This window comes from Brassica napus, chromosome A9 (assembly GCF_020379485.1).
Source record: "Brassica napus cultivar Da-Ae chromosome A9, Da-Ae, whole genome shotgun sequence".
NCBI classification, from domain to species: Eukaryota; Viridiplantae; Streptophyta; class Magnoliopsida; order Brassicales; family Brassicaceae; genus Brassica; species Brassica napus.
Window position 1 is genome coordinate 17919743 of NC_063442.1, and position 27766 is coordinate 17947508.

General features: G+C 30.2%; 1 protein-coding gene and 1 pseudogene across 2 annotated transcripts; one reads left to right on the forward strand and one right to left on the reverse strand.

The window, feature by feature from the left end:
• The first annotated feature begins 6111 nt into the window (after positions 1–6111).
• LOC106367017 (ubiquitin carboxyl-terminal hydrolase MINDY-1) lies at positions 6112–9744 on the forward strand. Of its 2 annotated transcripts, none has more exons than XM_013806700.3 (13): positions 6112–6381; positions 6593–6711; positions 6807–6913; positions 6991–7078; positions 7278–7884; positions 7951–8175; positions 8284–8338; positions 8432–8513; positions 8605–8685; positions 8823–8936; positions 9004–9044; positions 9224–9347; positions 9490–9744. In XM_013806700.3, exons 1-13 carry the CDS (start codon positions 6186–6188, stop codon positions 9580–9582), a joined length of 1932 nt encoding a protein of 643 aa, XP_013662154.2. In that variant the 5' UTR covers positions 6112–6185; the 3' UTR covers positions 9583–9744. The 2 variants fall into 2 exon arrangements, with proteins under 2 accessions (XP_013662154.2, XP_048596776.1); XM_048740819.1 differs by having other exon boundaries at positions 6117–6381; positions 7951–8151.
• A 2557-nt stretch (positions 9745–12301) lies between these two features.
• On the reverse strand, positions 12302–15790 carry LOC111210868 (annotated as a pseudogene).
• Positions 15791–27766: the final 11976 nt, after the last annotated feature.

Here is a 27766-nt window from a genome sequence, read left to right on the forward strand (position 1 = left end):
ATCAATTTATTTGGTTATGTTCAAACAATTAGTGATGTTTTTGTGTTGCATGTGTGATTCTGCTGATTTTGGAACCACCATATCAATTATCCTATCATATCATGGTGACAAATCAGAAGTGATTATTGCCATTTGACTTTTTTTTTCCGTTGTTGTAAACGAAACTCTTGGCTTTGTCGGAGAGGAATTCTCTGAGATATCCTTTTTCTAGTAGTTCGCTTATTTCCATTTTTAAGAGATGATCTTACGCGTAATGCTTGTGTTCATTATTAAACTCACACCATTTGCTAGTGTTCTAGAATGCTACTGGGGATTTCACTTTTTGCGGCCACTTAACCTATAGATCTATCTGCCCAGAATGTTGACAAATTCCGGATTTGAGATAGAGACGTTGGATGTCCGACCATGTTGATACTGTCATTCCTTCGGCTTTGTTTATGGATCGATGTTGATATCTCCCATGCCTCTTTCCTCCTGCTTCTTTGCCTGGTTTATGATTGTTTCTTACTACTTGAGATTTCTTCTTTTGAGAATGTTTGATTCAGTATTCTGAATCTTCTTCCCATTTTACTTTGCCAACGTTCGGGACATGACGTCTTCTTTAGTTTCGAATTGATACTTGGTTAACTCTTTGTACAGATAACTGCCAGGCCGCATGCCTCTCTTGGAAGCGGAAATTTTTTATGGTGTTACATCTGGAGATGGAAATATTTGCTTGCCTAAAGCGTGCTATATAGCTATAGAGGGGTTCAGCTTTGTGCCGAAGGATCTCCTAAAGATTGCCGGTCTTCTTTTCCAACTGCGTGACGTTAATATTTCTAAAAAGATGTACGGTTTCTAACAATTGAAGGCTTTGCTAATAAGGATTAATATGATATCGTGCAAGACGGCCCAAATTTATATAGCTCAAATCTTAAAAAATACCATATTAAACATATTTTAAATTGATTATCACATGTGATGCACAATTAAAATACAAAACTTTATGTATATGCGAGCACTTGCCTTGTTTTTTTACTAATCTTGTCACTTTTTTAAAAGATAAATTGCATTCCCTATACAAACTAACTCCATAATTTGCATAGATTGAATTCAACTTTTCTCGCTGATGTGTCTTTTAAATGTTCATATTACCCCTATTCATCATACAACACAACCTAAAAGCCTAATGGCTATACACTATAATTGATATACTCATCGTTTCAAAATCAACCATATCATATTTCATATGTCCCAACTTCATTGTTTACTCTGTCGGAATCCTTGTTCCAAAATAAAATTGATCTCACCGGATTCTCTAGTTCAGTCTCACCGGATTCTCTAGGCTCTGTACAATTATAAATTTTATCTATATGACGAAATCATATGTTCTTTACATTCCTTATTCTGATTGGGGACGATCAAATTTGGGTTTTTTCGTTGTGAATTATTTTCCAGCATTATGTCTCATACACGCTTCATTTATCTTTATATTTCAGGTCTTGATATTATTTACTGTACCTTAAGTAGAGATGGAGACGATTGAGTTACCCTGTCGGATTTTGCTGCTGATGAGGAACCAGTTGGGTTAAGAGTAACTCCCTACCAAAAACCATAGTCGCCAGAGCCAGAGCACCATCGTGTACCACCTTCGGCTATGTGTCGTCATGCTCGAGAGGATGCAGGCGGAGTCAAGAAAAGTGAATCGAATGCATCAGTCACCACGTCTCAATCGATTTGCAGCATATGAGACTGAAGGATCAAAGCTTGAGGCCAAGGATATCATATCGAGCAATCGTGGTGTCCATGAACCGATCGATTCCAGTAAGCTTCCGGGTCGTGGGAGATCTGAGCTTTTCCACCTTTTTCAATTTTGCATGTTTTTGTCCCTGATCTTTGTGACTCTTCGACTTTAGCCCCCAAAACTTTCACATAAGCAGATTTTTCATAAATTTTTCCCCAAAACCTCTAAATGTGATGAGGTTACTTTCAAGGTTCTGATGGCTCTTAGTGAAAGTTATTATACCTTTAGTCGATGACCATTGATCGAAAAATCCAACCAACAATAATGATATCCGGATAATTGATATAATACTAGTTAACTTATCTGAGTTTGAGTCTATAGTGATAATCGGCTACTGATCAAAAAATCCTACTAACAATAATAATCTACATATAGTTATTTAAGTTAGCCGACCACTAAGATAATAACCAGATAATATATAATATATTCGGATAAACTGGAATATAACTATGCTAATTTATGAAGGATATAAAATAATCACATTTTAACCGTGCTTATTTACATATCAACTATGAATTGTATTTAAGTTAACATTACCCGAAATAAATCAAGGAAGATGAAAACAAAAACATAGATTTATTAGCCGGCTAAACAAATTTATAGACTAAATTACCCTCTTTATCTTTCTATAGGGGTAATAGTTTCATTTTTTTCTTTTCTCTCTCTCCAATTTTCCCATCCTTGTAAATTTAATTATTATCTAGTATTTTCTGTGCAATTGACTCATTTTTAAATTTCATTTAAATACTGACCCAAGGGGAATTATAAAATAGGCCCAACACAGACAACACTACTCTAATCTGTTAGGCCTTCCAAAAAAGAAGCCTAAGGGCCACAAGCCCACCAAAATAAGGATATCAAAAAGACCCAAAAGACTCATGTATGAGTAGGGGCAAGAAATAAAGACAACCAAGTACCTAAGTAAGAAACTGAAGGAGTTGAAGCAGTATTACATGATGTACGTGTTTATGAGATAGGGGATCCATGTGAAGCTTGATTGTTGACTTGATTTCTTCAATGATAGCCTCAGGGGATTGAGTCGCGCTTGTGTGTATTCTAGAGTTTCTCTCCTTCCACACACCGTATGAAGATGCAAGCCAGAGCTTGTAGATGTCAATAGTCTTCTTTGACTAACTAGACGATAAAGTCACTGATGATGGATGCATTAGTTATTAATACATAATGCATGCGGACTGGTGGGTACCATGTCGATGTAAGATGTTGAGCGGGAGAAGGATAAACTGAGGTTTATGTCTTGACGAAGTCGCTGAAGTAGTTTCTGATGCAATGTGCGTCAGAGAGTGCACCAGGAGGCATGCAGAGTGGTGGAGACCATGTGGATGCTAGATGATGAGCAGGCGTGAGATAAATTTGAGGAGCAATTTTAGACCGTGGAGAAAAGGCAAGAAGATAAACTTGAAGAACAATTTTATGTCTAGGAAAAAAAAGAAGGAATAAGTGCATTTCCAAGAAAAAAAGTGTACTTATTAAAATGGAAGTTATCCATATACTTGCTTCCTTGGACAAAGGTTTTGGAAATGTAGAGATCACTATAAAATTTTCATGGAATTGTTTGTATTTCATAAGACAATGGGGCTGATTATTATAGAGAAAGGGTGAGAATCCCTTAAGAATGTTATTGGGTGGTGTTGAAGTATTGACGATGAGGTAAATTAGGAATATTTCAGTAGCAGTTGTTATGGTCTTAACATATATTGTATAAAGCTGATTAAGCAAGTCTTGTAATATATTGTTTAGGCGATTTCTAATACTGCAAAAGATGTTTCCTAATTTCTTTGTCTTTTGATTAGTCTTCTACATTACTTTATTGTGGTTTCATCTTTGCACTTACACCGTACACAGCAGCTTGATGCCAGAGGCGAATAATGACGTTAATATAATTATCAGAAGTAGGGTGTTTCATTCATCTTACACAATCATGGAACAAAAATGGAGGTGAAAGGTGCACCTTAGTGAGGAAGAAAGACCAAACACTCGAGCTGAAGTCGCATTAAAGAAAAATGTTGATGAATTTCATCATTTGAGCCACGTAGGATACAATATGAGGGCACTGCAACGCCCCATCTGTGCATTCTATCTCTGGTTGTTAACCTATGCCTCCCATTATAACTAGGTAATAAAAGCATGATTCGATATTCTTTCCTGAAACCAAACTTGAGAGTACCAATAGACAGGAGGCTGATGGAGATTTAGGTAGTCCCAAATGTCAGTTTTTGAGAATCTATCAGTTGGTACATTTGCTCCCAACTGCCAAATGTACAAATCATCTACTTCAAAGGATCTGATAGCTGTTGAATCAGGAAGACAATCTCTAAGGAGAGTGATAATAAGGTGTCGGCTACGAAAACCACTTAACCACCACCATCCATGTTCTATTAGAGCACATGTCACTAGGGATGTCAAATAGGTTTAGTGACCATGCGTTAGCCAAGACTAAATCCAAATGCTCTTACCATATTATACCCAAATATTAAAATTGTCCAATTGGACAAAAGTCCATTAAACCCAAATTACACGAGCTTAGCCCATTTGGATATGGGCAGTCAAATAAACACAAAAAAAATCTAGGGTTTTTTTAATTTTTAGGATAAATCACATTTTACTGCCAAAGCCGCAAAACGTTTTTCTGCCAAAACCGCAAAACGTTTTTCTGCCAAAATCGCAAAATCATTTTTTCCGCCAAAACTTCAAAATCATGTTTTCCACCAAAAGCGCAAAATCACGATTTCCTGCCAAAATCGTTAAAACAAAAAACTTCCCCCGAATTTGTAAAATCATGTTTTCTCGCTAAAACTGCAAAATTACGTTTCCCGCCAAAACCGCAAAATCATGTTTTCTCGTCAAAACCGCAAATTTACGTTTTCTTGTCAAAACCAAAAAATTCTTTCCCCGCCAAATTTGTAAAATCATGTTTCCTGCCAAAAGCGCAAATCATGTTTTCTCGCCAAAGCCACAAAATCACGCTTTCTCGCCAAGCAAAAAAAAAAGTTTTTCCGCCAAATTTGTAAATTATGTTTTTTTCCCCAAAACCGTAAAATTTATTAAAATAATGTTTTTTGTCAAACCGTAAAATCATATTTTTTTGACAAAACTATGAAGTTACATTTTTGGTAAAATCACTAAAAACTTATTTGTCTAACAAAAATATAAAACTCATATTTTTGGATCCAATGGGTAATCTATCTGGTTATGGTCCTATTTGGGATTGGTCTTATTTGGACAGTGTTTATTTGGACTTTGACAATTTATGTTCAATAAATGAGATTGTCTATCTGGACAAACCTATTTGGACATGGACAACCCAATTGACATCCCTACCTGCCACAACATCGTCTATCTTGTCACACTAGTTGCATGTAGATTGAGTAACCATTTTTAATTTGAGATGGAATGAGGGGAATTTTTATATACATAGGTTCTGTTTTGGTTTTTGTGAGATAGAATGAGGGGAATTTTTTTTAATTTGATAATGAAAATAGAAATACGAAATGTATATGGTTGTGTATTTTAAATATATAGATATAGGTTATACAAAAGGAGCTTGCGCATGGATAACGTAAATGGAATTATATTATTACATAAAGATAATCGGTTTGAGTAACCATTTTTAAAGCTGAAAAATTTATGGATTCCATGCGTTAGTCATGTATTAAATATGTTTTCATATATGTTTTGATAATTACTCAAGACAAAGTTAAAACAACATTAATTTATTTAGATAAATTAAAATTTCCATTTTTTGATTTTTTCATTTATACGATCCGCGAGTTAGAAGCAAAAGAAAAGATTGTCTCTCTGCTCGACACGTGTCGTAAAATGGGAATAGGAGAGATGACATGGTGCATTGCGAAATTTTTCTAGTCAACCTTATTAGTATAGAAGATTTCTTTCTGAAAATGATGGCAAGGATAATAATCTCTTAAATTCACTTTGCAATTAATACTAAGGGATATTACATGATTTAGTGGATTGTATTAGTGGGATTATTTTGTTGTTGATAATTGTGTTATAAGGAAATGACGGTGTATATGATAACAATTTTAATTTGACCTCACCCCGAAAAGATACGGTTTCCCAAAGTGGTTAAACCAAATCGTAATGGTCTAACCATAGTCATACTCACAACTAAAGATACCCAAACGAAACCGAACCAATTGGTCTGTTACACTGTTGTTCTTCAAATAACTTCGCGTTGATAACCAATAGCATTTAAATCATACCGAATTTTGGTTTGGAACGTACCGGTTTGGTTATGTTAAACCCTCTTCCAGAAAAGTTCTTCCTCGAAATATAAATTAAATCATCTTCCTCTTCTTCCTCTTCCTCGCACGCTCTCTCTCTCTCTCTCGATTTGGATCAGAAAATTTCTTCGATCATCAAAATGGCGACCACCGCTTCAGACTCTCCGACACAGACGATTCAGGAAGCGATCCAGCAGGAGGATGTTGCTGTTAACGAAACTAAGGAGGAGGGGGAGGAGGTCACGACGTACAAGACGAAATCGATTCAGTTCCTTGGACGAAGCACGCCTATCATTCTCCAGAACGAGAATGGACCTTGCCCTCTCTTAGCCATCTGTATGTTCTTCTTCCCTTAGGGTTGGATTAATGGATTGTTTAGGTTTCCTTTTCGAGGATTGTAACGCTAGTTGGAGGATCGGTGTTAGGGTTTGTTGGTTTTGGTAATAATGTAATGAAATGTTTTGTCTAATCATTGAAATGTTCTCTGTCGGAGATGAAATCTACTGGATGTCTTAATTAACGTTTAATTAATTTTGGGATGTAACAGGTAATGTTCTTCTTCTGAGAAACAACTTGAAGCTGAGTCCTGACTCTTATGAGGTTTCTCAAGAGAGATTGATGTCCCTTGTGGTTGACAGATTGATTGAGTCCAATAGTAAAGTCAATGTAATTTAATCAAAGCTTCTTCTTTGTATTTTTATTTATATATAATATGGACTTAATCTTTGTGGATAAGTTTTGTTTAATGTTTCTCATGGCAGGACAAAGAGGAAGAATATATAAAGAATCAGCAACAGAACATTGCTGATGCTATTGATCTTCTTCCACGTCTTACAACTGGAATCGATGTCAATATTAAATTCAGGAGGTTCATAGCTTTTATCATTTGTTTCCGAGCTTGTAGAAATTTATATAATAACCATTAGCTTTTCGTTTGCTTGCCAGGATTGATGATTTTGAGTTCACCCCTGAGTGTGCAATATTTGACTTACTTGACATTCCTTTGTATCATGGATGGATAGTTGATCCCCAGGTATTACAGTGATTTTGTTTTAATTTTCATTCTTGAGATACACAACATAGGCTACTTTATTCTGTATATCCATTCTCTGGCTCGTTATGGATAGGAACAGTGGTCAAGATTACTTTTCTTTTTTTAGAATGGTGTCTTTGTCAATCTCCTGGCTCTGTAGTAAAAAGTTTGATTCCGTGTTGCTTGTGCATACCTCCAGGATGTTGAAACAGCTGATGCAATTGGTAGCAAGTCATATAATGCGCTAATGGGGGAGCTCGTTGCACTGGAGACGCAGAACGTAGAGGATGAAAATCCCGGGGAGGATTCTGTCGATTTCGTTGCGGCAACCACAGCTGCTCTAGGGGTTCCTTCGCCCTGTCTCTCGAAAACGAGTTCTTTTCAGGATTCTCCGCCTGCAGCTGTTGAGCTTCGTAAGCTGAGAAAGGGAGACCTTGAGGAAGAAACAGAGTTATTGCAAGCCTTGCAGTTATCACAGGGGAACGATCCACCACCAAACACTGTCGGAGACTCTGCATTCACATTTTCAGATGCAAGTCCAACTAGCACCCTTGGTGATAATATCTGTCACCTAGAACAGTTCAAATCTGATGGTGATAAAGCATCAGAAAATGATCAGTTATCTCCTAAGAAATCTGGAGATGGGACGGGCCCTGATGCTGAAAGTGCTAACAGTAACGAAAAGGCTATCGCTGAGTTAACTTCTTCTGAGGCGCTTTCAGTGGAGAAGACTGATCTGGAGTCAACCAAAACTGACTGCACTTCTGAGAGTCTGCTCAAGTCTGATGCAGCTTCTGTTAATCCAGGTAGTCTCATCTTTCTGCATTATCTGAAGATGTAAATTCTTACTCAAATTCCCAATCCATCTCCAGATCTTACTTGCAAATCCCAGCGTGACGATGTAGCCGATGCTTTTACTTCACCCGTATCTAGTGATGAACCCATGTATGAAGGTGAGGAATGCGTAAACGCTGTGGCTCCACCAGTTTGTGCAGACAAAGAACCCGTTTATGAAGGCGAATCACTTCTTGGGAAAAGGGCTGAGAAGAATGTTGATGATTGTTCTTCTGAAGGTAACGGGCTCACAGCAAAAGAAGGTAACACATATATTTGTCACACGTTTTGGCAAACTCATACAATGTACCCTTGTGCGTAGAGACACTCTATTGTTGAGATATTAATACATTATCGTTGAGTTTTGCCAGGTGAAGTAATCAGGAACTTCCTGAAGAACAGTGCCAGTCAATTAACCTTTTGTGGGTGCGTGGTGTTATCATTTGTCGAGAAGTTATATTCTCTAATTGACTACACTGGTATTAATCTTACATTCGATATTTTGATTGCATCTTACAGACTCTTTCGCTTGCAAGAAGGCCTTAAAGAACGTGAACTCTGTGTCTTTTTCCGCAACAATCATTTCTGCACCATGTTCAAGGTTTAGTTTAATTTATAGACATTTCCATTTTTATGATTGCAACATATTGATTTTCCAATTCAATACTCTTCGTGTTGCTGTCATTTTTCAGTATGAAGGTGAGCTTTATCTTTTGGCTACAGATCAAGGTTACCTAAATCAGCCTGATTTAGTTTGGGAAAAGCTAAACGAGGTATCAGCTTACTCAACATTTGTTTGACTTGCTTATTTAGCAACTCTTAAAGAGATATATTATTACTATATCCAGTCTGTTTCCTGCTATGGCTTCTTGGGAGTTGTGACCACTATTCACATGCAATATGGTTTCAGGTTAATGGCGACACTGCGTTCATGACTGCTACTTTCAAGGAGTTCAAGATAGACAGCAGCACAACTGGTGCAAGTGGCACGTGGGATGAACAAAACGCTGTCACAAATACTGCGGTATGTTCTCCTGATAGCAGCATAATCATTATACAAGATAATCATTTTTTTTTATTTTTCCTCACAGGATTATCTTGCGAGCATGCCAGACACAGGCATCGAAGTCAAGTAAATATCTACTCTTACTGTTCTATCGCCATTGTTAAATTCATTCTTGTTGTTTCAAAACTTCATTGTTTCCCCTCGTCTGTCTCTTTGTGTGTTTCTTTCACAAGTAGACGAGAAAGACAAATGTTTTTCTTTCTTTTGAAACATGCTGCTTATGATTTGTTTTGATATTTATGCAGCTCTGATCTACAACTGGCGATAGCTTTGCAACAACAGGAGTTTGAGGACCAGAGCCCGCGGAGTAACCCAACTCCACAACCACCAACAAGTGTTGGTGCTTCACGACTGATCACTGGTCCTCAGGTATTTGATTTCTTCTACTCATAATTCTATCTATAATCATAGATAGCAACCCCAAGTCTGATTGTCTTACATGACACGATAATGAGCATTAACTTAATCAGAATCCAATCGCTAATTAGTAGATACTGTGTGACCATTGCAGGTACCAAGGAGCAGCCCGAGGCCGCCATCATCAGCTGCAGCGTCAAGACAGGAAGGCAAATCCTCTAAAGATAGCAAATGTAGAATCATGTAAATCCTCATCATGTCGCTTTTGTAAATCTCCAACCTATTTTTCTTTCCTAACTTGTTTTTTTTTTTCGTTTGAAAGAACTTTTGAATCCTTTTTAGCATAAAAACGTTACAAACTGTAATTGTGCTCTGCTGAAAAAAACTAAAATAATTTTGTTGCGCATAAGTCAGATCTCATTAAATGCAATAGATTAAGAATTGTTTATATATAAACTAGGGTCGGCCCGCCCTACGGGCGGAATTATAAATCAAAAATAATTAAAATAGCTAAAGTAAATTTCTACTATAAAACTTGATATATAAATGACAATTAGTCAAATGCTTTGTTGGGTTAAAACTATTCTATATATATATTATTTATTTGTGTTTATATTATACTGTAAATTATTGATTTATGTTTATTCTTGCTTATATTTTACTACTCCAAAAACTGTTAAATTTTCATTCAGATTTTGTGTTTTCTGATTCAATACTTTTAACAAAATACAAATTATCACAAAAACGTACGAAAAAAGTTTACAGTAAAATATATTCCACATAAACTAATTTATAATGTAAATTTTGATTTTAATAGTTGCAATATATTTTTAATAACAATTATTATGTAATAAAAAGATAACACTATTTTATTTTTTCTTAATAAATAAAATAAGATAATAAAAAGCTTCAGACATATTACACTTTACTTTTGATGTATTTCTCTACAATTGTATTTGTTTTTTTGATTGACAGATATATTTTTTATAATTTCTTATTTAGAGAATGTAAAAATTAAATACTCAAATTACTGTGATAAAAAAAATATGCACCACTGATTCTTTTATATACTACAATATTTGTAGATTAAGTAAACCATATTATCTAAATGTAGGTCTATAATTTTCTAAATAAAGGTTATTGATTTTTTTTAGGAATATGTTTTTTACATTAATTTATTTATATATAATTAAGTGAGTGTAAATTTAGAAAATTGACTAAAGTTTGTTATTATTAGACATAAGTTTTATTTTATTTATTAGAATTTTGCTTTTTTATTTATTCTAATAGCTGAGTTTTCAATATTTTTACATATACACAGATCATTTTATTTTAATTTGATATTTCAGGAAAACATAAGCTAAAGGGTCATCAACTACATAGTTATTTTGCTCGTTTTTAAGACTTCAAAATTTTGGGAGTGTGAGAGTTGAGAAAATGTAATGCATATATGAAATAATAAAGTTCGTAACATACATGTGTGCATTTGTTCGTGTTTCTTTGGATAACAAAATAACTACATATGCAATTCAAAACAACATGTTCAAGTATTAGAATTTATACGAAGCTTATCCTTTATTCTATAATTTTGGTAAACCAAACTTGGAAACCAAATACTCGCACGAACCAATAAATTGACTTTAATTGATATATAATATATATATATAGTATGAAACTTGAACAAAGAAAAACTTGAAAACGAAAAATTGTACTCCAACACTAACTCTTCCTCACATATCATGTGGCTCGACTCTTGCTTCTTGCTTCACTACTTTACTTACTGGCCATTTAACGATCTCACTCTCAGATTCTTCGATAATCTTCATCAAGTTTTTGCTACAACCACTAGTAGAAAAATGTAATATAGACACGGTTTAGTCACGGTAGACCGTGACTTTTTCTGCTTTAGTCACTAACGGTCACGGTTAGTCACGAAACACATAAACGTGACTATTCGTAACTGTTTCGTGGCTAAAAAATACACGTTATGTCACGAAAATGTCTGTGACTAAATATGGTCACATTTTGTCACTGGTTAATTTGTGGCTGCGTTGACACGTTTTCAAAACTGTGTACAAACCGTAACTAGATAGCCACTATTTTGCCATTGTATTTATGTGGCTATATTAGTTTTTTCTAACCCCTAAACCTCAAAACTAAATTATAAATCATAATAATAAATTTAATCTCTAAATATAAATTTCAAAACCCAAATAGTAAACCTAATCGTTAACTCTAATCATTTTAAACTCAATTCTAAAATCTTAAATCTAAACCCTAAACTATATACTTCAAACCCTTCATATACTTCAAACCCTATATCATATTCTAAACTCTATATCATAAACTTTATATCTCAAATCCAAAATCCAAATCTAATGATATTGAAACTTTAACACAAAACTTCAACATAAATTTTCAATCTAATCTGTTAAAAAATTAACCAAAAAAATTATATCTAAAACTCCAAACCATATACTAAATCATTAATCTAAAACTCCAAACCATATACTAAACCTTAATCTAACCTTCAAACTTTAGATCACAAACTCTAAACCTTAAACCAAAACTCTTTTCCCTAAATCATAAAGTTTAACTCTTAAACTCCAAACCATCTTTAAGTTTAAAACTTTCAACCATAAATTATAAATCTATTTCAAAGGTTCTTTGCTATTGGTGAGGATTTCCCTTTTTATAATCTCAGCCGTTGATTAAAGTTGATTTAATGGATACGATTTTTTTTTACATCTTAATATATTTTTTCAATTTCTCTTTCTACTTCTCAGATCTGTCGATCTCCTAAGATTGCTGCTATTGGTCAATGAAAAAGGTTGAGGATTACCCTTTTTCTAATCTCAGCCATCGATTAAAATTGATCTAATGGATAAGACTTTTTGCATTTTAATATTCTTTCCCTATCTCTCTTTCTTATTTCTCAGATCAGTCGACCTCTTATCTCCTATTTCCTCTTTCTCGTCTTCATCTCTTCATCTTTTTTATTTTCCTTTTGTTGATCACCTCATCTCTTCATCTCCGTTTTCCTTCCCGGTGGTGCAAAGCTCGATCTCCTCTACGTTTGTCTCCTCTCAGGTTGTCTTTTCTCCGGTCGTCTCCACTCGGGCCCGTCTCTTCTCGTGGGGTCGTCTCCTCTTCGGTCATCTCTCTCCGATGGTACAAGGTGTTGTGGCAGTCCAGTCTCCTCGGTGGTGGAAATCCAGTCTACTCTCTACTCCTCTACAGTCCTAGGCGGTGTGGCAGTCCAGTCGAATTGTCCGGTGCTTTAGCGGCCGTCAAAGTAGTTATGTTTAGACTGTCTGTTGTAATTAGGTTTAGACTGTCTGTTGTAATTAGGTTTAGGTTAGCAAACGTTGTTTCGTCAGTAAACCAGTTTTAATTTGTAAACCAGTACATTTATAAACTGAATTTTAATAATGAAACAAAATTTTATTTGCAACCCAATTTTAAATCAATCTAATTTGTTAACCAATTCGAATTAATAAACCAATTTCAGTTTGATAATAAATATTTGATTTAATATTATATGTTATCCTTTATTTTAATTAGCTATTAAAATATAAATGTCAAATACTTTTTAAAATAATCAGAAAAAGTCACGAAATACCACAGATTAAAAAGGTGACTTAAAGACACGATTGATTTCGTGTTATATCCGTGACTATATTATCACGAACATAAATCGTGTTATTAACGTGTCTATTTTAGTCACGATTTGTCAGCGTAATTTTTGGTCACGATCGTATAGACACAGTTTTTTTTTGTGACTAATCGTGACTATGTCATCCTATAGTCACGAAATAAATACTATAGTCACGAACATTTTCGTGTCTATTTCCCAATTTTCTACTAGTGAACCTTCAACTTGGGCCAATTGTTATCGTTTTTTTAAACAAAGATCAGCAAGTCTACCCAAACTCCATGCTCTTGCAGCTGCTTAGTTATTGTGGAGCCATCAATCGTCAGGTTCAGTGTGAGGTTTGTTTCTCTCATTGGTTCGGGCGTCACCACGTCGGGTTATGATCTGGCTGAGTACAACAACAAAGCCGTAGAGATCCCTCTTTAACAGAAGATGGTTTGTCTGCACGTATCTAGGAGCTGCATAGCTGCACATAGATAAATATGAAATAGAAATATTAAACGATTCATCATTTTCTTTTTGGAACGTTTCATCATCTAAAATATGTTCCTTAACAAACCTAACTGAATACATACCACTAAAACTACTGACACAATTACCCAAGTAGCTAAAGAAACAAATATTAAAAAGATAAAACGTCACACCTAATATTCAGAGCCGGTTCTAGCATAGTTAAATAAGATTTTGAACCCCTAGGTTTTGAGAGTTAATATATAGACATATGGCGTCTAAATTATCAAAGATACATTTAAAAATCATTAGTGTAATCTCTAAAATTTCAGGATGGCCGGCTCTTCTAATGTTAAACTCAAAAAGAGAAAATCTAACACCCACCGTAAAATTAAATTGATGTACCATCACCATAACCAAAAAAGAACAAAAAAAAAACTAATACTTAATCATTATAATTATTTTGGGGAACAAAACTCAGAAGAGGTTGTCGATTATAGAAAGAAAAGGTGTATACATACATGTTGTGGTGCATTGTAACCAGGAGGAACACGTAAAACATCACTGTCGAGCGGCATATCAACCGTTGCCTCTAACCTCTTGACATAACTACTTGTTATGCCACCATGACAGAACATCACTAAACTGTTCAGAACCAAACCCAGAATAAGGAAAAATATATTTGGTCCTTCCAGATGTGGACCCATTTTCTCAGATTCACTTATCTTTTTCTTCTTGTTTCTAGGTTATCTTGAAGCCACTTTCTCCTCTTTGTCTCTATAAGCAAAGCAATAGCACACATAACACAATCAATCACTCTTCTTCCTATACCTTATTACAAAACTAAAGCATGAAGCTTCCTCATAACATAGCCTTGATTAACATTACTTACTCCAGTTGTAACGTGAGTACTGTCCGCCTGAGATACTTCTCTTGCAAGCCTAAGGTCCCATATTTTCTGAAAATAATTAGTTAACAGCATGTTAGAAGATTTGAATATCACCTCCCCAACCAAATATATTACACACTATCATCCATTGAATCACATATTAACCAAACACTGGCTGTTAGAGACTCCACCACTCAAATTTCTCCCCAAGATATCGCAATACGGTTCACAGAAGTCAGACTCCTAGTCTAATTCGTGGGCCATAGTCGAACATATATATACAGTAAGTGTGTTAAGTTGTTCCTTCATTAACTTTCAAGAACTGTCATGATCAGCATTGGCCAAGTTTCCTATAAAGTGGTTTTTAGGTTTTAAGATTTTACCTTAACTTAATGTAAATAAGACAATACTTCAGCGGCACCAAGCGTGATCCAAATGCTTTGTTTCCATGGTAACGTGCAAGCTCACCGAAGGGGTCTCACTGAAGAAGCTGTACCTCTTCCTAATCTTCTTTTCCGGCCTCTAACTGAAATGGAATATCCAGTGGTCACTTATATATGATTGAAAACAAAATGAGTGAATTATCTATTCCAGCATATCTACATAAATCAAAGCAAGTATTTTGAACCGATATGGTCAACGTGCGTAATGTTCTTACGTTGGAAGATCTTGCTTGGTTAGTTTGGATAAGTAACAATGCAGCATCAGAGTCTCCTTGACGATCTAAGGCTTTCCATATAGTTCAAGACGCCAGAGAAGCTGGGAACTTTTCTTGGAGGTCAGACAAATGGCTCGCCAAAGCTTTGTGGAGTACCCCATCATCAGAAACCGCAATCCAAGCACCAAAATCATCAGTAGCACTCGCTGTTCTTTTTGAAGCTGATTTACTTTCACACCAATTGTGGAAATTTGTTTCCTTTCAGAGTCAGATGATCCAGCCAAGAAAAGGGTAAGCTCATTACGATCATCTTGATCATCTTCCATAAGAACCCATCTCGGAGTTCCTTTGCTAGCTTCTTTGTGAGACTTCTCTATCTTCACAACCTGAGTCTCCATAGCGAAAGTAAAGTCACGATGCGTGTCTCGAGTTTCGTCTTTCAAACCATTGTTGTAGCTAGATAGAACAGCACTTTGGAACTCATCTAACTACAGAGAAACGATACTGGCAATCAATAAAAATTACACAATAAAAGAGTATGAGAGCAGAGAAGGAGAGAAAGAATGAAACCTGCCATTTGGTGGTTCCAAGAGTGTCGTGAAGGTCCCTTTGGAGCTGATCTTACCGACCGAACCTCTTCGCCATCTCCTGTAAAAAAAATAGAAACCATACGGTAATAAAAGATTCAAGGAATTGCTTAATCAGAAATCAAAGTGTAAAAAAAATTAGAAACCATAAAGTAATAATAGGAAATCTCAAATTGAGTTGCCAAGAAATATCACCTTCAATGTATTCATACACATTCTGAGTGATAGAGAAGGAACCGTTTCTGTTGATAGAAGAGAAGGCAAAACGTCAAGATTGATGATCTACAAAGGAAATCATCACCGTGGATTGAAAATCTCGAAGCTCCATAGCTGGTTACAGAGATCGAAGGAAAAGCCTTTTCGATTCAGTGTGGAAGAAGAACATGAACCCTAAAGTTTGTGTTTTGGTCTTGCTGGCCGAACTCAGAGCCCAACGTAATAACCAACGGAAGCCCATCAACATTTGTGTTTAATGAAACGATGAGTTTCGTTTATGAGTGACGTGTCGGCGCGAGAAAAGTCCATTTATCTATGTGGAATCTGATGTGGCATCACCAGGAGGGATACAAACCCTTCTTTATATATAAAGACTAGGGATTAACCCGGGCTACGCCCGGGATTTTTATTATTTTTCTAATTTAAGTTGTTAAATTATTTATATTTAAGGTATGATATATATTTATATAAATGTTAAGATGCATGTCATAATTAAAATTTATTTTTAAATTTTAACACGTTAAATTAACATATTTTTTACTATTTAAATATCTTTTTTGTAATTTTGTTGGCTATCTAGTTATCATATTTAGCAAAACTATCCGTTGAGTGTTGAAATAAATGTTTTAGATATTTAATTAAACTGTAGAGTATTTTCGGATCGACCACATGCTCAACAATCGATCCATCCGTAAAAAGATGGTCGATCTCCTTGGCCAGGTAAGTACAATTTTAGCAAAAATATCTTTGATTTTCAAATATTAAGTATATAACTATTAGGGCTGTTCAATATGGTAAAACCGAACCGTACCGAACCGAACCGAACCGAAATAGACAATATGGTTTGGTTTTGGTACATACCATATAAACCGAATGGATATAATTTTATAAAAACCGTAGAATTTGGATATGGTTTGGTATATAACCGATTAAACCGAATAAACCGAACAAAACCGATTAAAAGTAGAAACATGTAAATATGTATCTATTTTATAACAATACATGAAAATCTATTTGTTACATAAGTTAAATTTGTGTTAATAACTATTACCATAATTTTATAGTAATAAAAAACCTTAATTTGTAGAACACTTGAACTATAACTAAATAACAATACATTGCAATTCAGACATCTTATTTTCTAATTCTTTTTTTTTATATCTTTTTGCTTTATTTTAGTCTTCACTAAATTAATATGAAGATTATAAATTTGATGGACAATAGTTAATGGAAAATTTTCAATTGAAAAAGCATGACATGAACACTAAATATGGAAGAGTGGAAAAACTTTTCTTTTATGTTTTTGTTTTGTTTCATATTTTTATTTTTCAAAATTTCAAGCTTTGATTTTAGTTCTAGATTTGATTATTTTATTTGATGGTAGAAGCATTTTTATTTTTTTGTTCATTTATTTGAACATATAATATATTTTTAATAAATGACGGTGTTCACAATATGACTCTAAAATTCATATAATATGATCTCAAACAAAATAATTATGTTTTTTGGTATAAAACCGAATAAACCGAGAACCTACGGTATATAAACCGAACCGAACCGAAGTAAATATGGATTTAGAATGGTAGTTATATTTTACTAACCGAAATACCGAAAACCGAAAATAACCGAACCGAAACCGAACCGATATCCGGATTGAACACCCCTAATAACTATTCTTTTGAATATTGTTTTTTTGAATTGTATTTTTTGATTAAATTATTGTATTATAATGTTTATGTAAATATTTTTTGATGTTTGAATTTGTGTTGTTCGTATACTTAACCTAGATGATATTGATGTTTAACAATTTATTGTTTTCTGGATATAGAAAATAATGATATATCAAAACATATCTAATACTTGTTAAATGATAGTATAATGTAAATTACTTCCATTATTTGAAAATAACCATTTGTTGTTTTTATTTTTGTTTTTAATCAGAAATTATTTTTTATTTAAAAACAGCATTCATATATAATATAATAGTTTAAGTTTGGAAGATTAATCTATATATATAAATTTATGTATAGTTTAAAAAAAAATAATTTAAGATATTATATATTGAGTAACTGAATAAAAGCTGAATTTCTTATCTTGAAAATCAAATATTTATAGTTTTGTCTTCATGTTATACTCACCAATCCATAATTGATATTTATAACTCAGTATGTTTTTTAAAAAACTTAGTTTTAAGTAATAAATAAATTTAATAAATTAAATTCATCCCCTATAATGTGCTGTAAACTATATTTAAAAACTCTCTAAAATTATATTTTAAGCATAATATTACTATTATTTAATTTAAGTTATTTTAAGCATAATATATGCTAAACCATCTTAAATTATATTTACAATAGGACCATCCTAAACCGGTTAATAAACCAAAAACAATACTAAACCAACATGAACCAATACCTGATTCGGCGAGGAAGGAAGTGTTTCGGGATAAACGCTTGAATGGTTATTAACTGTAATGGTTTGATCATGAAAGAGTTAGTATGAATATTAACAATAAAATAATGGATTAGATTAATTTAAATTTGTAAGAATATCTTTGAGTCTAAAAAAAGCAATTCAATTCTCATGAATAAGTTTGGCTTTTGGAAGTTGCGGGTTTTCCAACAATGAATCCACCTAACAAAAAGTTTGTTGTTATAAAAAATCTCCTTCAAGGTCATTAAAGGTTTTTGGGACGGCAAGATTTGATGGTGGGACCATTTTTTTTGCTCGAGTGCTATGAAGTTTTTTTTATAGTGTGAGGTTGATGTTGATAGAATAATGAGTTTCATAGAGACTTTCTTGATGTAAAACTATATTTTTTTTGTTTAATGTGGTATTTTCATTTTTACATAATTTAATACCATTTTAAGATAGATGTCCATTTTATTTAATGTACTCTTTCTATTTTTTTGAAAACTGTGCATTTACTTATTATTGTATATATAATTCATATATTTATATATTTATAATATTTACTTATTATTTATTTTTCTATATATTTTTTATTTCTCTTTCTTATATTTTATATTTTTTTAATATCTATATTTTATATTTTAAGATATATGTTTAAATTTTAATGTATTTTTCCATTTTTAATGTAAAACGGCAATGTAATAGAAGAACTGGACAAATTGTCAAATAGTTATATTTATGTTTTTTTTTTTTTTTATAAAATGGTAATGTTACATTATGGAGATAAACCGTTTTTTTTTTGTGAAAAATGGTAATCTTACATATGTTTAATGTTGTTTTTCCATTTTTTATGTTGTATGTTTACATATTATTTTTAAAAATGTAAAATAGTAATCTTACATATGTTTAATGTAGTATTTTCATTTTTATGTTGTATGTTTACATATACAGCACAAATAGTCAAATAGTTATATTTATGTTTTTTTTTTTTTTTTTTTTTATAAAGTGGTAATGTTACATTATGAAGATAAACCGTTTTTTAGTGAACAATGGTAATCTTACATATGTTTAATGTAAATTTTCCATTTTTTTATGTTGTATGTTTACATATTATTGTTATTTTTAAATGTAAAATAGTAATCTTACATATGTTTAATGTTGTATTTCCATTTTTATGTTGTATGTTTTACATATATTTATTATTTTCGAAATTATATATAATGTTTTTTGTTTTTTTTTATAAAACGGTAATGTTACATTTTGGAGATAAGCCGTTTTTTTTTAAGTGAAAAATAGTAATCTTACATATGTTTTATGTAGTTTTTCCATTTTTTATGCTGTATGTTTACATATTTTTTACAATTTTCGAAAATAAGTAATATTAAAATGTAAAACTATATTTTATGCCACGTGTCATCTTTCGGGAGAAATTTTTTCCGCTGATGTGGACGCCCTATGGAGCCTCAAAAGTTCCCTTTTATTAGTAGAGACTAGATTTTGACCCGCGCTTGGAAAGCGCGGGGTTGTTGGATTATATTATAATACAAAGTCTTATTATATCGAAAAACAAAATTTTTTAACTGTTATATAATCTACAAATTTGTTTATTTACGATTTTATATGTACACTTTTACGTAAGTTTCTTTTAGGCATGAGAATTATATCCGGATCAAAAAAACAAACCGAACCGATCCACAAATATAGGTTTAGTTCAGGTCCAGAAAAGATAACCTATTTGGTTTTTTTTGGACCCGCATGTCTTTGTTTGAGTTCGGGTCCTACCCTAGACCCGATCATAAATATGTGTTTATTAGGTATATTTGGATATTTCGAATATGTTTCCGGTATTATGAATATTTTTTTCTAAAGTTTTTGATTTACGATTATAGTTTTTGATTTCAGGTAAATTTTTCAAATTAAAAAAATTGGTTTTGATAAAATTTTGGGTATTTTTCAGTTCATCGTGTCAGATTTTGAATAAGATTTTGAATTTTTAGGTATTTGAATTTTTTGGGTATTTGTATGGAGTTTCAAATACTTTCTGTGTTTCAGATATTTTTCAGATTTTTTAGATATTTCGAATTTTTTTAAGATTCTAAATACCCGAACAGATGCGGATCCATTACATCCATATCAGGTCCAACAACTTTTTGATATAGATTTTTAACGTTATTGTACAAAAAAAAGGTTGATATATTTTTCTGAATAAAGATATCATAAGAAATAATATTAAAATCTGTTAAAAATATTTAAAATATTATATGTTTAGAACTATTAATGGTATTATCAGAAAAAATAATAAATAGTTATACATGACTCCAACAACTTTTTTATATTATATTTTTAAAACTATTTCCCTTTTAATAGTATTGATTCGTTTTAAGTGAAAAGTATATAAAAGTATAATATCTAAACCAATAATTTTCAAAATCGTGAATAATCAATATTGATATCGTGAAGTCGGTGTAGCTTTAACAGAACCAATGGATTTCTATATTTTTGTGAAGGTAACATGAATATTCAGAAAACTCATTTTTAAATATGAAAATATCTATCAAACTATAAACGGTTGAAAGTTTAGTATATGATATGAGATTTTAGTGGGAAAGTTTATATACGATATGATTATTTTATTGTAAACGAAAGAGGAAGTTAAAATGTACACATATATGTCGTGTAACTTCGCTTGCTTTAAATCATATATTATATGATAAAAGTGATACTATAAAAAATTAGTTTCAATACTTTTACGATTAAAAATCAAAATGGTAAATATAATAATAATAATGATTATGATTTAGGAGTGAGATTTGAATAAATAAAAGAATTGAATCCCCTATATATTATTTGAGAAGCATTACAACATTTTTTTGTAGCCACGTGTCATCACTAGAATGATTCTTAGAATCCTTAGAGAAATAGGTTGGTCCATCTAAATATATAATAAACTTTTTATTAAACTAACCATAAATACATTATTAATGTCCTTCATTATTTCCATAAATAAAATTACGGAATTACCTAATATGGCTAAAGTATATATGACAATTAATGACTTTGAATAATAAAGATTTGATAAAAATAAGTGTATCTTATATTATATTTGTTTAATTTTAAACTATTAAAATAAATTAAACAACCATAGTAGCCATTTAATAAAAATTAAAAAATTCTTTCTATGTTATATTTTGAATTTGTAAAAACGAGTATAAATTACTAAAACCATTAAAAGTTTCACATTCAAATTTTGTGATCTATGGTTTAAAATTTTTGTTATGACATGATACAAATAATTAAAAAATCATATAAGTTGAATCTCTCATTAATAAGTATTAAAAATACTTTTTTAAAAAAATATATGTATATATATATATATATATATATATATATATATTATTTTAAATTAAATTATATGTCATATAAGAAAATAAATAAATATCTTTATTTTGAAATTTACTTTGAACAATTTTATTTTGATAAAAAATTTGAAAAAATATTGACAAATTAAATTTTAAAAATATAATAAATTACTTAAACTATTAATCCTACAATGAAAATTTTGTTATCAGTAATTTAATTTTTTTGCTATAACAGATACAAATGATAATAAAAAAAAATGAGCAAAAAGCATTATTTAATAAATATTAATATTAAAATATGCTATATATATATCTTACTATCATTTAAATTTAATTATATACTATATCAAATAGAAAAAAATATTCTTTTGGATTAATAAAATTTATTTATATGTTCGCACCAACTTAATTATATAGGTAATAGTTACTGACTTTTTAATTATTCAATATATATTTATTATTTCATAATAGGTTAGAAACATATAATATATAAAATAATTTATATATATAACGTTCATCCCGTGCAAGGCGCGGATCTTAACCTAGTAAATTATTGTTGGAGATAGTCTAAATTTATGGTAAGACCAAAAAATAATGAGTTAAATAAAAGGGTCCAAACAACTTTCATTGGTAGATTTTTTTTAGACTCTTCCCTTTTTAATAGTATTGATAATATTTATATAATATATATATGGTCACATACATAATAGATTAGTCTATGGATCCACGAGTTTATATATTATTGCATCAAAAAAATGTTGGTTAGTAATCCGTATATGGGATATCAATAACTAAATAGAGAAATTTATAATTAAGGGGTGAGATTTATAGAAGGTAATATAGTAGTTATCATAAATATAGGAGTGACACACTTATAATATTTAAAGAAAATCAGAGAAATTTATGAAAATATATTGTTAGGAGAAATTTAAGTAGGACCGTAAAATTATTAACTTATAATATTTTTTTCTAATTTAAATTGTTAAATAATTTATATTTAGGTTATGATATATATTTATATAAATGTTAAGATACATGTCATAATTAAAATTTGTTTTTAAACTTTAACACGTTAAATTAACATATTTTTTACTATTTAAATATGTTTTTGTAATTTTGTTGGCTATCTATTTATCATATTTAGCAAAACTATATGTTGAGTGTTGGAATAAATGTTTTAGATATTTAATTAAACTGTAGAATATTTTTGGATCGACCACATGCTCAATAATCGATTGATCCGTAAAAAGATGGTCGATCACCTTGGCCAGGTAAGTACAATTTTAGCAAAAATATCTTTGATTTTCAAATATTAAGTATATAACTATTCTTTTGAATATTGTTTATGTAAATATTTTTTGTGATGTTTGAATTTGTGATGTTCGTATACTTAACCTAGATGATATTGATGTTTAACAATTTATTGTTTTCTGGAAATAGAAAATAATGATATATCAAAACGTATCTAATACTTGTTAAATGATAGTATAATGTAAATTACATCCATTATTTGAAAATAACCATTTGTTGTTTTTATTTTTTTTTTAAATCAGAAATTATTTTTATTTAAAAACATTATTCATATATAATATAATAGTTTAAGTTTGGAAGATTAATCTATATATATAAATTATGTATATTTTTTAAAAAATAATTTAAGATATTATATATTGAGTAACTAAATAAAAGCTGAATTTCTTATCTTGAAAATCAAATATTTATATTTTTGTCTTCACGTTAGACTCACCAATCCATCATAGTGTGAGGTTGATGTTGATGTTATAATGAGTTTTATAGGGACTTTCTTGATGTAAAACTATACATTTTTATTTTTTTTGTTTAATATGGTATTTCCATTTTAATATAATTTACTACCATTTTAAGATAGATGTACATTTTAAGATAGATGCTTAAATCTTAATGTTCTTTTTCTATTTTTTAAAATGTTTATTTCCATTTCTTATATTTTTTTACGTAATATCTATATTTTATATTTTAAAATAGATATTTAAATCTTAATGTACTTTTTCCATTTTTTCAAATTGTGTATTTACTTATATTATATATTTTACATTTTAAGATAGATGTTTAATGCTTAATGAACTTTTTCCATTTTTTAAAAAAAGTTGTGTATTTACTTAGTATTATATAGATAATTCATATATTATATATTTATATTATTTACTTATTATTTATTGATAATTCATATATTATATATTTAATGCTTAATGTTTATTTCCACTTCATGACTTTTTATTTACTTAATATCTCTATTTTACATTTTAAGATAGATGTTTAAATCTTAATGTACGTTTTCCTTTTTTTTTTAAATTGTATATTTCCATTTGTTATGCTTTCTATTTACGTAATATCTATATTTTAAATTTTAAGATATATTTTTAAATCTTAATGTAATTTTCCATTTTTTAAATTGGGTATTTACTTATATTATATATTTACTTATGATTTATTTTTCTTTATATTGTGTATTTCTATTTCTTATACTTTCTATTTAATAATAATTTTATATTTTAAGATAGATTTACATTTTAAGATAGATATTTAAATACTAATATACTTCTTCCATTTTTTTAAATTGTGTATTTCCTTTTCTTATACTTTCTATTTGGGTAATATCTATATTTTACATTTTAAGATAGATGTTTAAATCTTAATATACTTTTTCCATTGTTTTTAAGTTGTGTATTTCTTTTTCTTATAGTTTATATTTACTTAATATCCATATTTTACATTTTAAGATAGATGTTTAATATTAAATGTACTCTTTCCATTTTTTAAAAATTATGCATTTACTTATTATTGTATATATTATTCGTATATTTATATATTTATAATATTTACTTATTATTTATTTTTCTATATATTGAGTATTTCTCTTTCTTATACTTTATATTTAGTTAATATCGATATTTTATATTTTAAGATAGATGTTTAAATCTTAATGTATTTTTCCATTTTTAATGTAAAACGGCAATGTTTAATACAAGAACTTGGACAAATAGTCAAATAGTTATATTTATGTTTTTTTTTCTTTTTTATATAAAATGGTAATGTTACATTATGAAGATAAACCATTTTTTTTAGTGAAAATGGTAATCTTACATATGTTTAATGTAGTTTTTCTATTTTTTTTATGTTGTATGTTTACATATTATTGTTATTTTTAAATGTAAAATGGTAATCTTACATATGCTTAATGTATTATTTCCATTTTTTATGTTGTATGTTTACATATTATTTATTATTTTCTAAATTATATATGGAGATAAACCGTCTTTTTTTTAGTGAAAAATGGCAATTTTACATATGTTTAATGTAGTTTTTCCATTTTTATGTTGTATGTTTACGTTTTATTTTTTTTAAATAAAAATGTAAAATGATAATCTTACATATGTTTAATGTAGTATTTCCATTTTTTATGTTGTATTTTTACATATATTTATTATTTTCAAAATTATATAGAATGTTTTTTGTTTTTTTTTATAAAACGGTAATGTTACATTATGAAGATAAACCGTCTTTTTTTTTAAGTGAAAAATGATAATCTTACATATTTTTAATGTAGTTTTTCCATTTTTTGTGTTGTATGTTTACATATTATTTATAATTTTCGAAAATTAGTAAAATTAAAATGTAAAACTATATTTTATGCAACTTGTCATCTTTCGGGAGAAGTTTTTTTTGCTGATGTGGATACTCTATGGAGCCGTCTTTTTTTTTAAGTGAAAAATGATAATCTTACTTATTTTTAATGTAGTTTTTCCATTTTTTGTGCTGTATGTTTACATATTATTTATAATTTTCGAAAATTAGTAAAATTAAAATGTAAAACTATATTTTATGAAGATAAGCCGTCTTTTTTTTTTAAGTGAAAAATGATAATCTTACATATTTTTAATGTACTTTTTCCATTTTTTGTGCTGTATGTTTACATATTATTTATAATTTTCAAAAATTAGTAAAATTAAAATGTAAAACTATATTTTATGCAACTTGTCATCTTTCGGGAGAAGTTTTTTTTGCTGATGTGGACGCTCTATGGAGTCTTAAAAGGTCAATTTTATTAGTATCTTTTTTATAAAACGGTAATGTTACATTATGGAGATAAACCGTCTTTTTTTTAAGTGAAAAATGGTAACCTTACATATCTTTAATGTAGTTTTACAATTTTCGAAAATAAGTAATATTAAAATGTAAAACTATATTTTATGCCACGTGTCATCTTTCGGGAGAAATTTTTTCCGCTGATGTGGACGCCCTATGGAGCCTCAAAAGTTCCCTTTTATTAGTAGAGATGCAATAGATTAAATGCAATTGATTGAGAGGAAAATCTAACGATTTCCTTAGTGGCAATTTTGACTCCAATAATTTCCAATAATTTCAGTTGTGCTAAATACGATCCAAACAATTGATCAGTGTCAAATACGACTTCAATTCAATTATAATTCAAAAAAATTATTTGAACTTTTTAAAACGTACATAAATCTACATTGACTCTAACAGAAGTTAGTCAATCGTTAACAAAATAAAACGGCGTCGTTTTGATAAACGAAGAAAAGTGTCAATTTTGAACCCAACACTCTCAGTCATGCCAAATGGGACCCGAACATATGATCAGTGCCAAAAACGACTAAACTCAATTTTAAAGAAAAATTGCCCAAATTTTTTAAAATGTGCCTAAATCTACATTGACTCTAACAGAAGTTAGTCAACCGTTAACAAGATAAGACAACATCGTTTCGATGTATATAACTTTTAAAAAATATTTCATTTCGGGACTCAAACCCGTGCCGGAATATCCTTTTAAAGGGCACACTAACAACTAGACTAAAGTAATTTTTTGAAATATTATTATAAATTAAAATTCTCCATTATATAAACTACTATTCTTCTTCATCTTATCCAATTTAAAACTTTGGTGATTGCTTTATATATTTTAGTTATTGTTTAATATATCTAATATTTTGTACAACATATCTTAGTGAAAGAAAGGTAAAAGGCCTCTTAACATTTTTGAACGAAATATCAAAATATATAATATTAACTTTGAAAAATAAAAAAAATTCAACTTAAGTTTAAAAATTAAAAATAATTTCTATAAGAAAATTTTATAAATAAATTCAAAGTTTTAAGTATATTTAAGATCGTATAATAATAAATATTTTATTTATATTTTAGTAAGATATAAGTTTATTAAAGATATGATAAATAAAAAAACATGTTAATGTATTTATATAAATCAGAAAAAATTGTATCACAACACAGTTTGAGTTCTAGAATGAACATATTTAAAAAATATATATATATATATATATATATATTTATATTTATATCAAAACGATGTCGTCTTATCTTGTTAACGGTTGACTAACTTCTGTTAGAGTCAATGTAGATTATGCACGTTTTAAAAAGTTCAGGTAGTTTTTCTTAAATTATAATTAAGTTGAGGTCGGTTTTGGCAGTGACCATTTGTTTGAATCTTATTTGGCACGACTGAGAGTGTTGGGGTCGAAATTGACATCATTCCTCGTATATCAAAACGACGTCGTTTTATCTTGTTAACGATTGACTAACATATTTTAGAGTCAATGTAGATTTCAGCATATTTTAAGAAGTTTGGGTAGTTTTTTCGAATTATAATTGAGTTGAGGTCGTATTTGGCACTGATCAATTGTTCGGGTTGTATTTAGCACGACCTATATTGTTGGGATCGAAATTGACACTTTTTTTCCGAAAATACAAGATAAGCGATTAAATATCGTCAGTTAGCTCGTCTGTGTGGATGATGTCGGTGTGAGTCGTGTGACACACCATTTAGAGTGTACATTCAAAGTGACGTGGAAGTTAGTTGCAACTTGCAAGCGATTGTAATTGGGCCATAGTATAAATAAGAGAAATGACTATAAAGAAGATTAGGAAAATTGTAATTGCTGGTTTACTCTACTGAGAAAAACAGTTAGGGATTTTGGAAGCTGAGACGCTTGGAGCTTTGTAATTCCTTCGATACTGAATAATACGGAGTGTTATTCTTATCAAATTGGTGCGGTAAGGTGCTGAGATCGAACAATCATAAACTCGAGAGACAAAAATGGCGAGCCAAAAACAAGCGACGATCGCGGACGTTGGATTCATTGTCGAAAACATTGATGACAACGATTACAGCTCAAGTTGAGATGGATAAGCG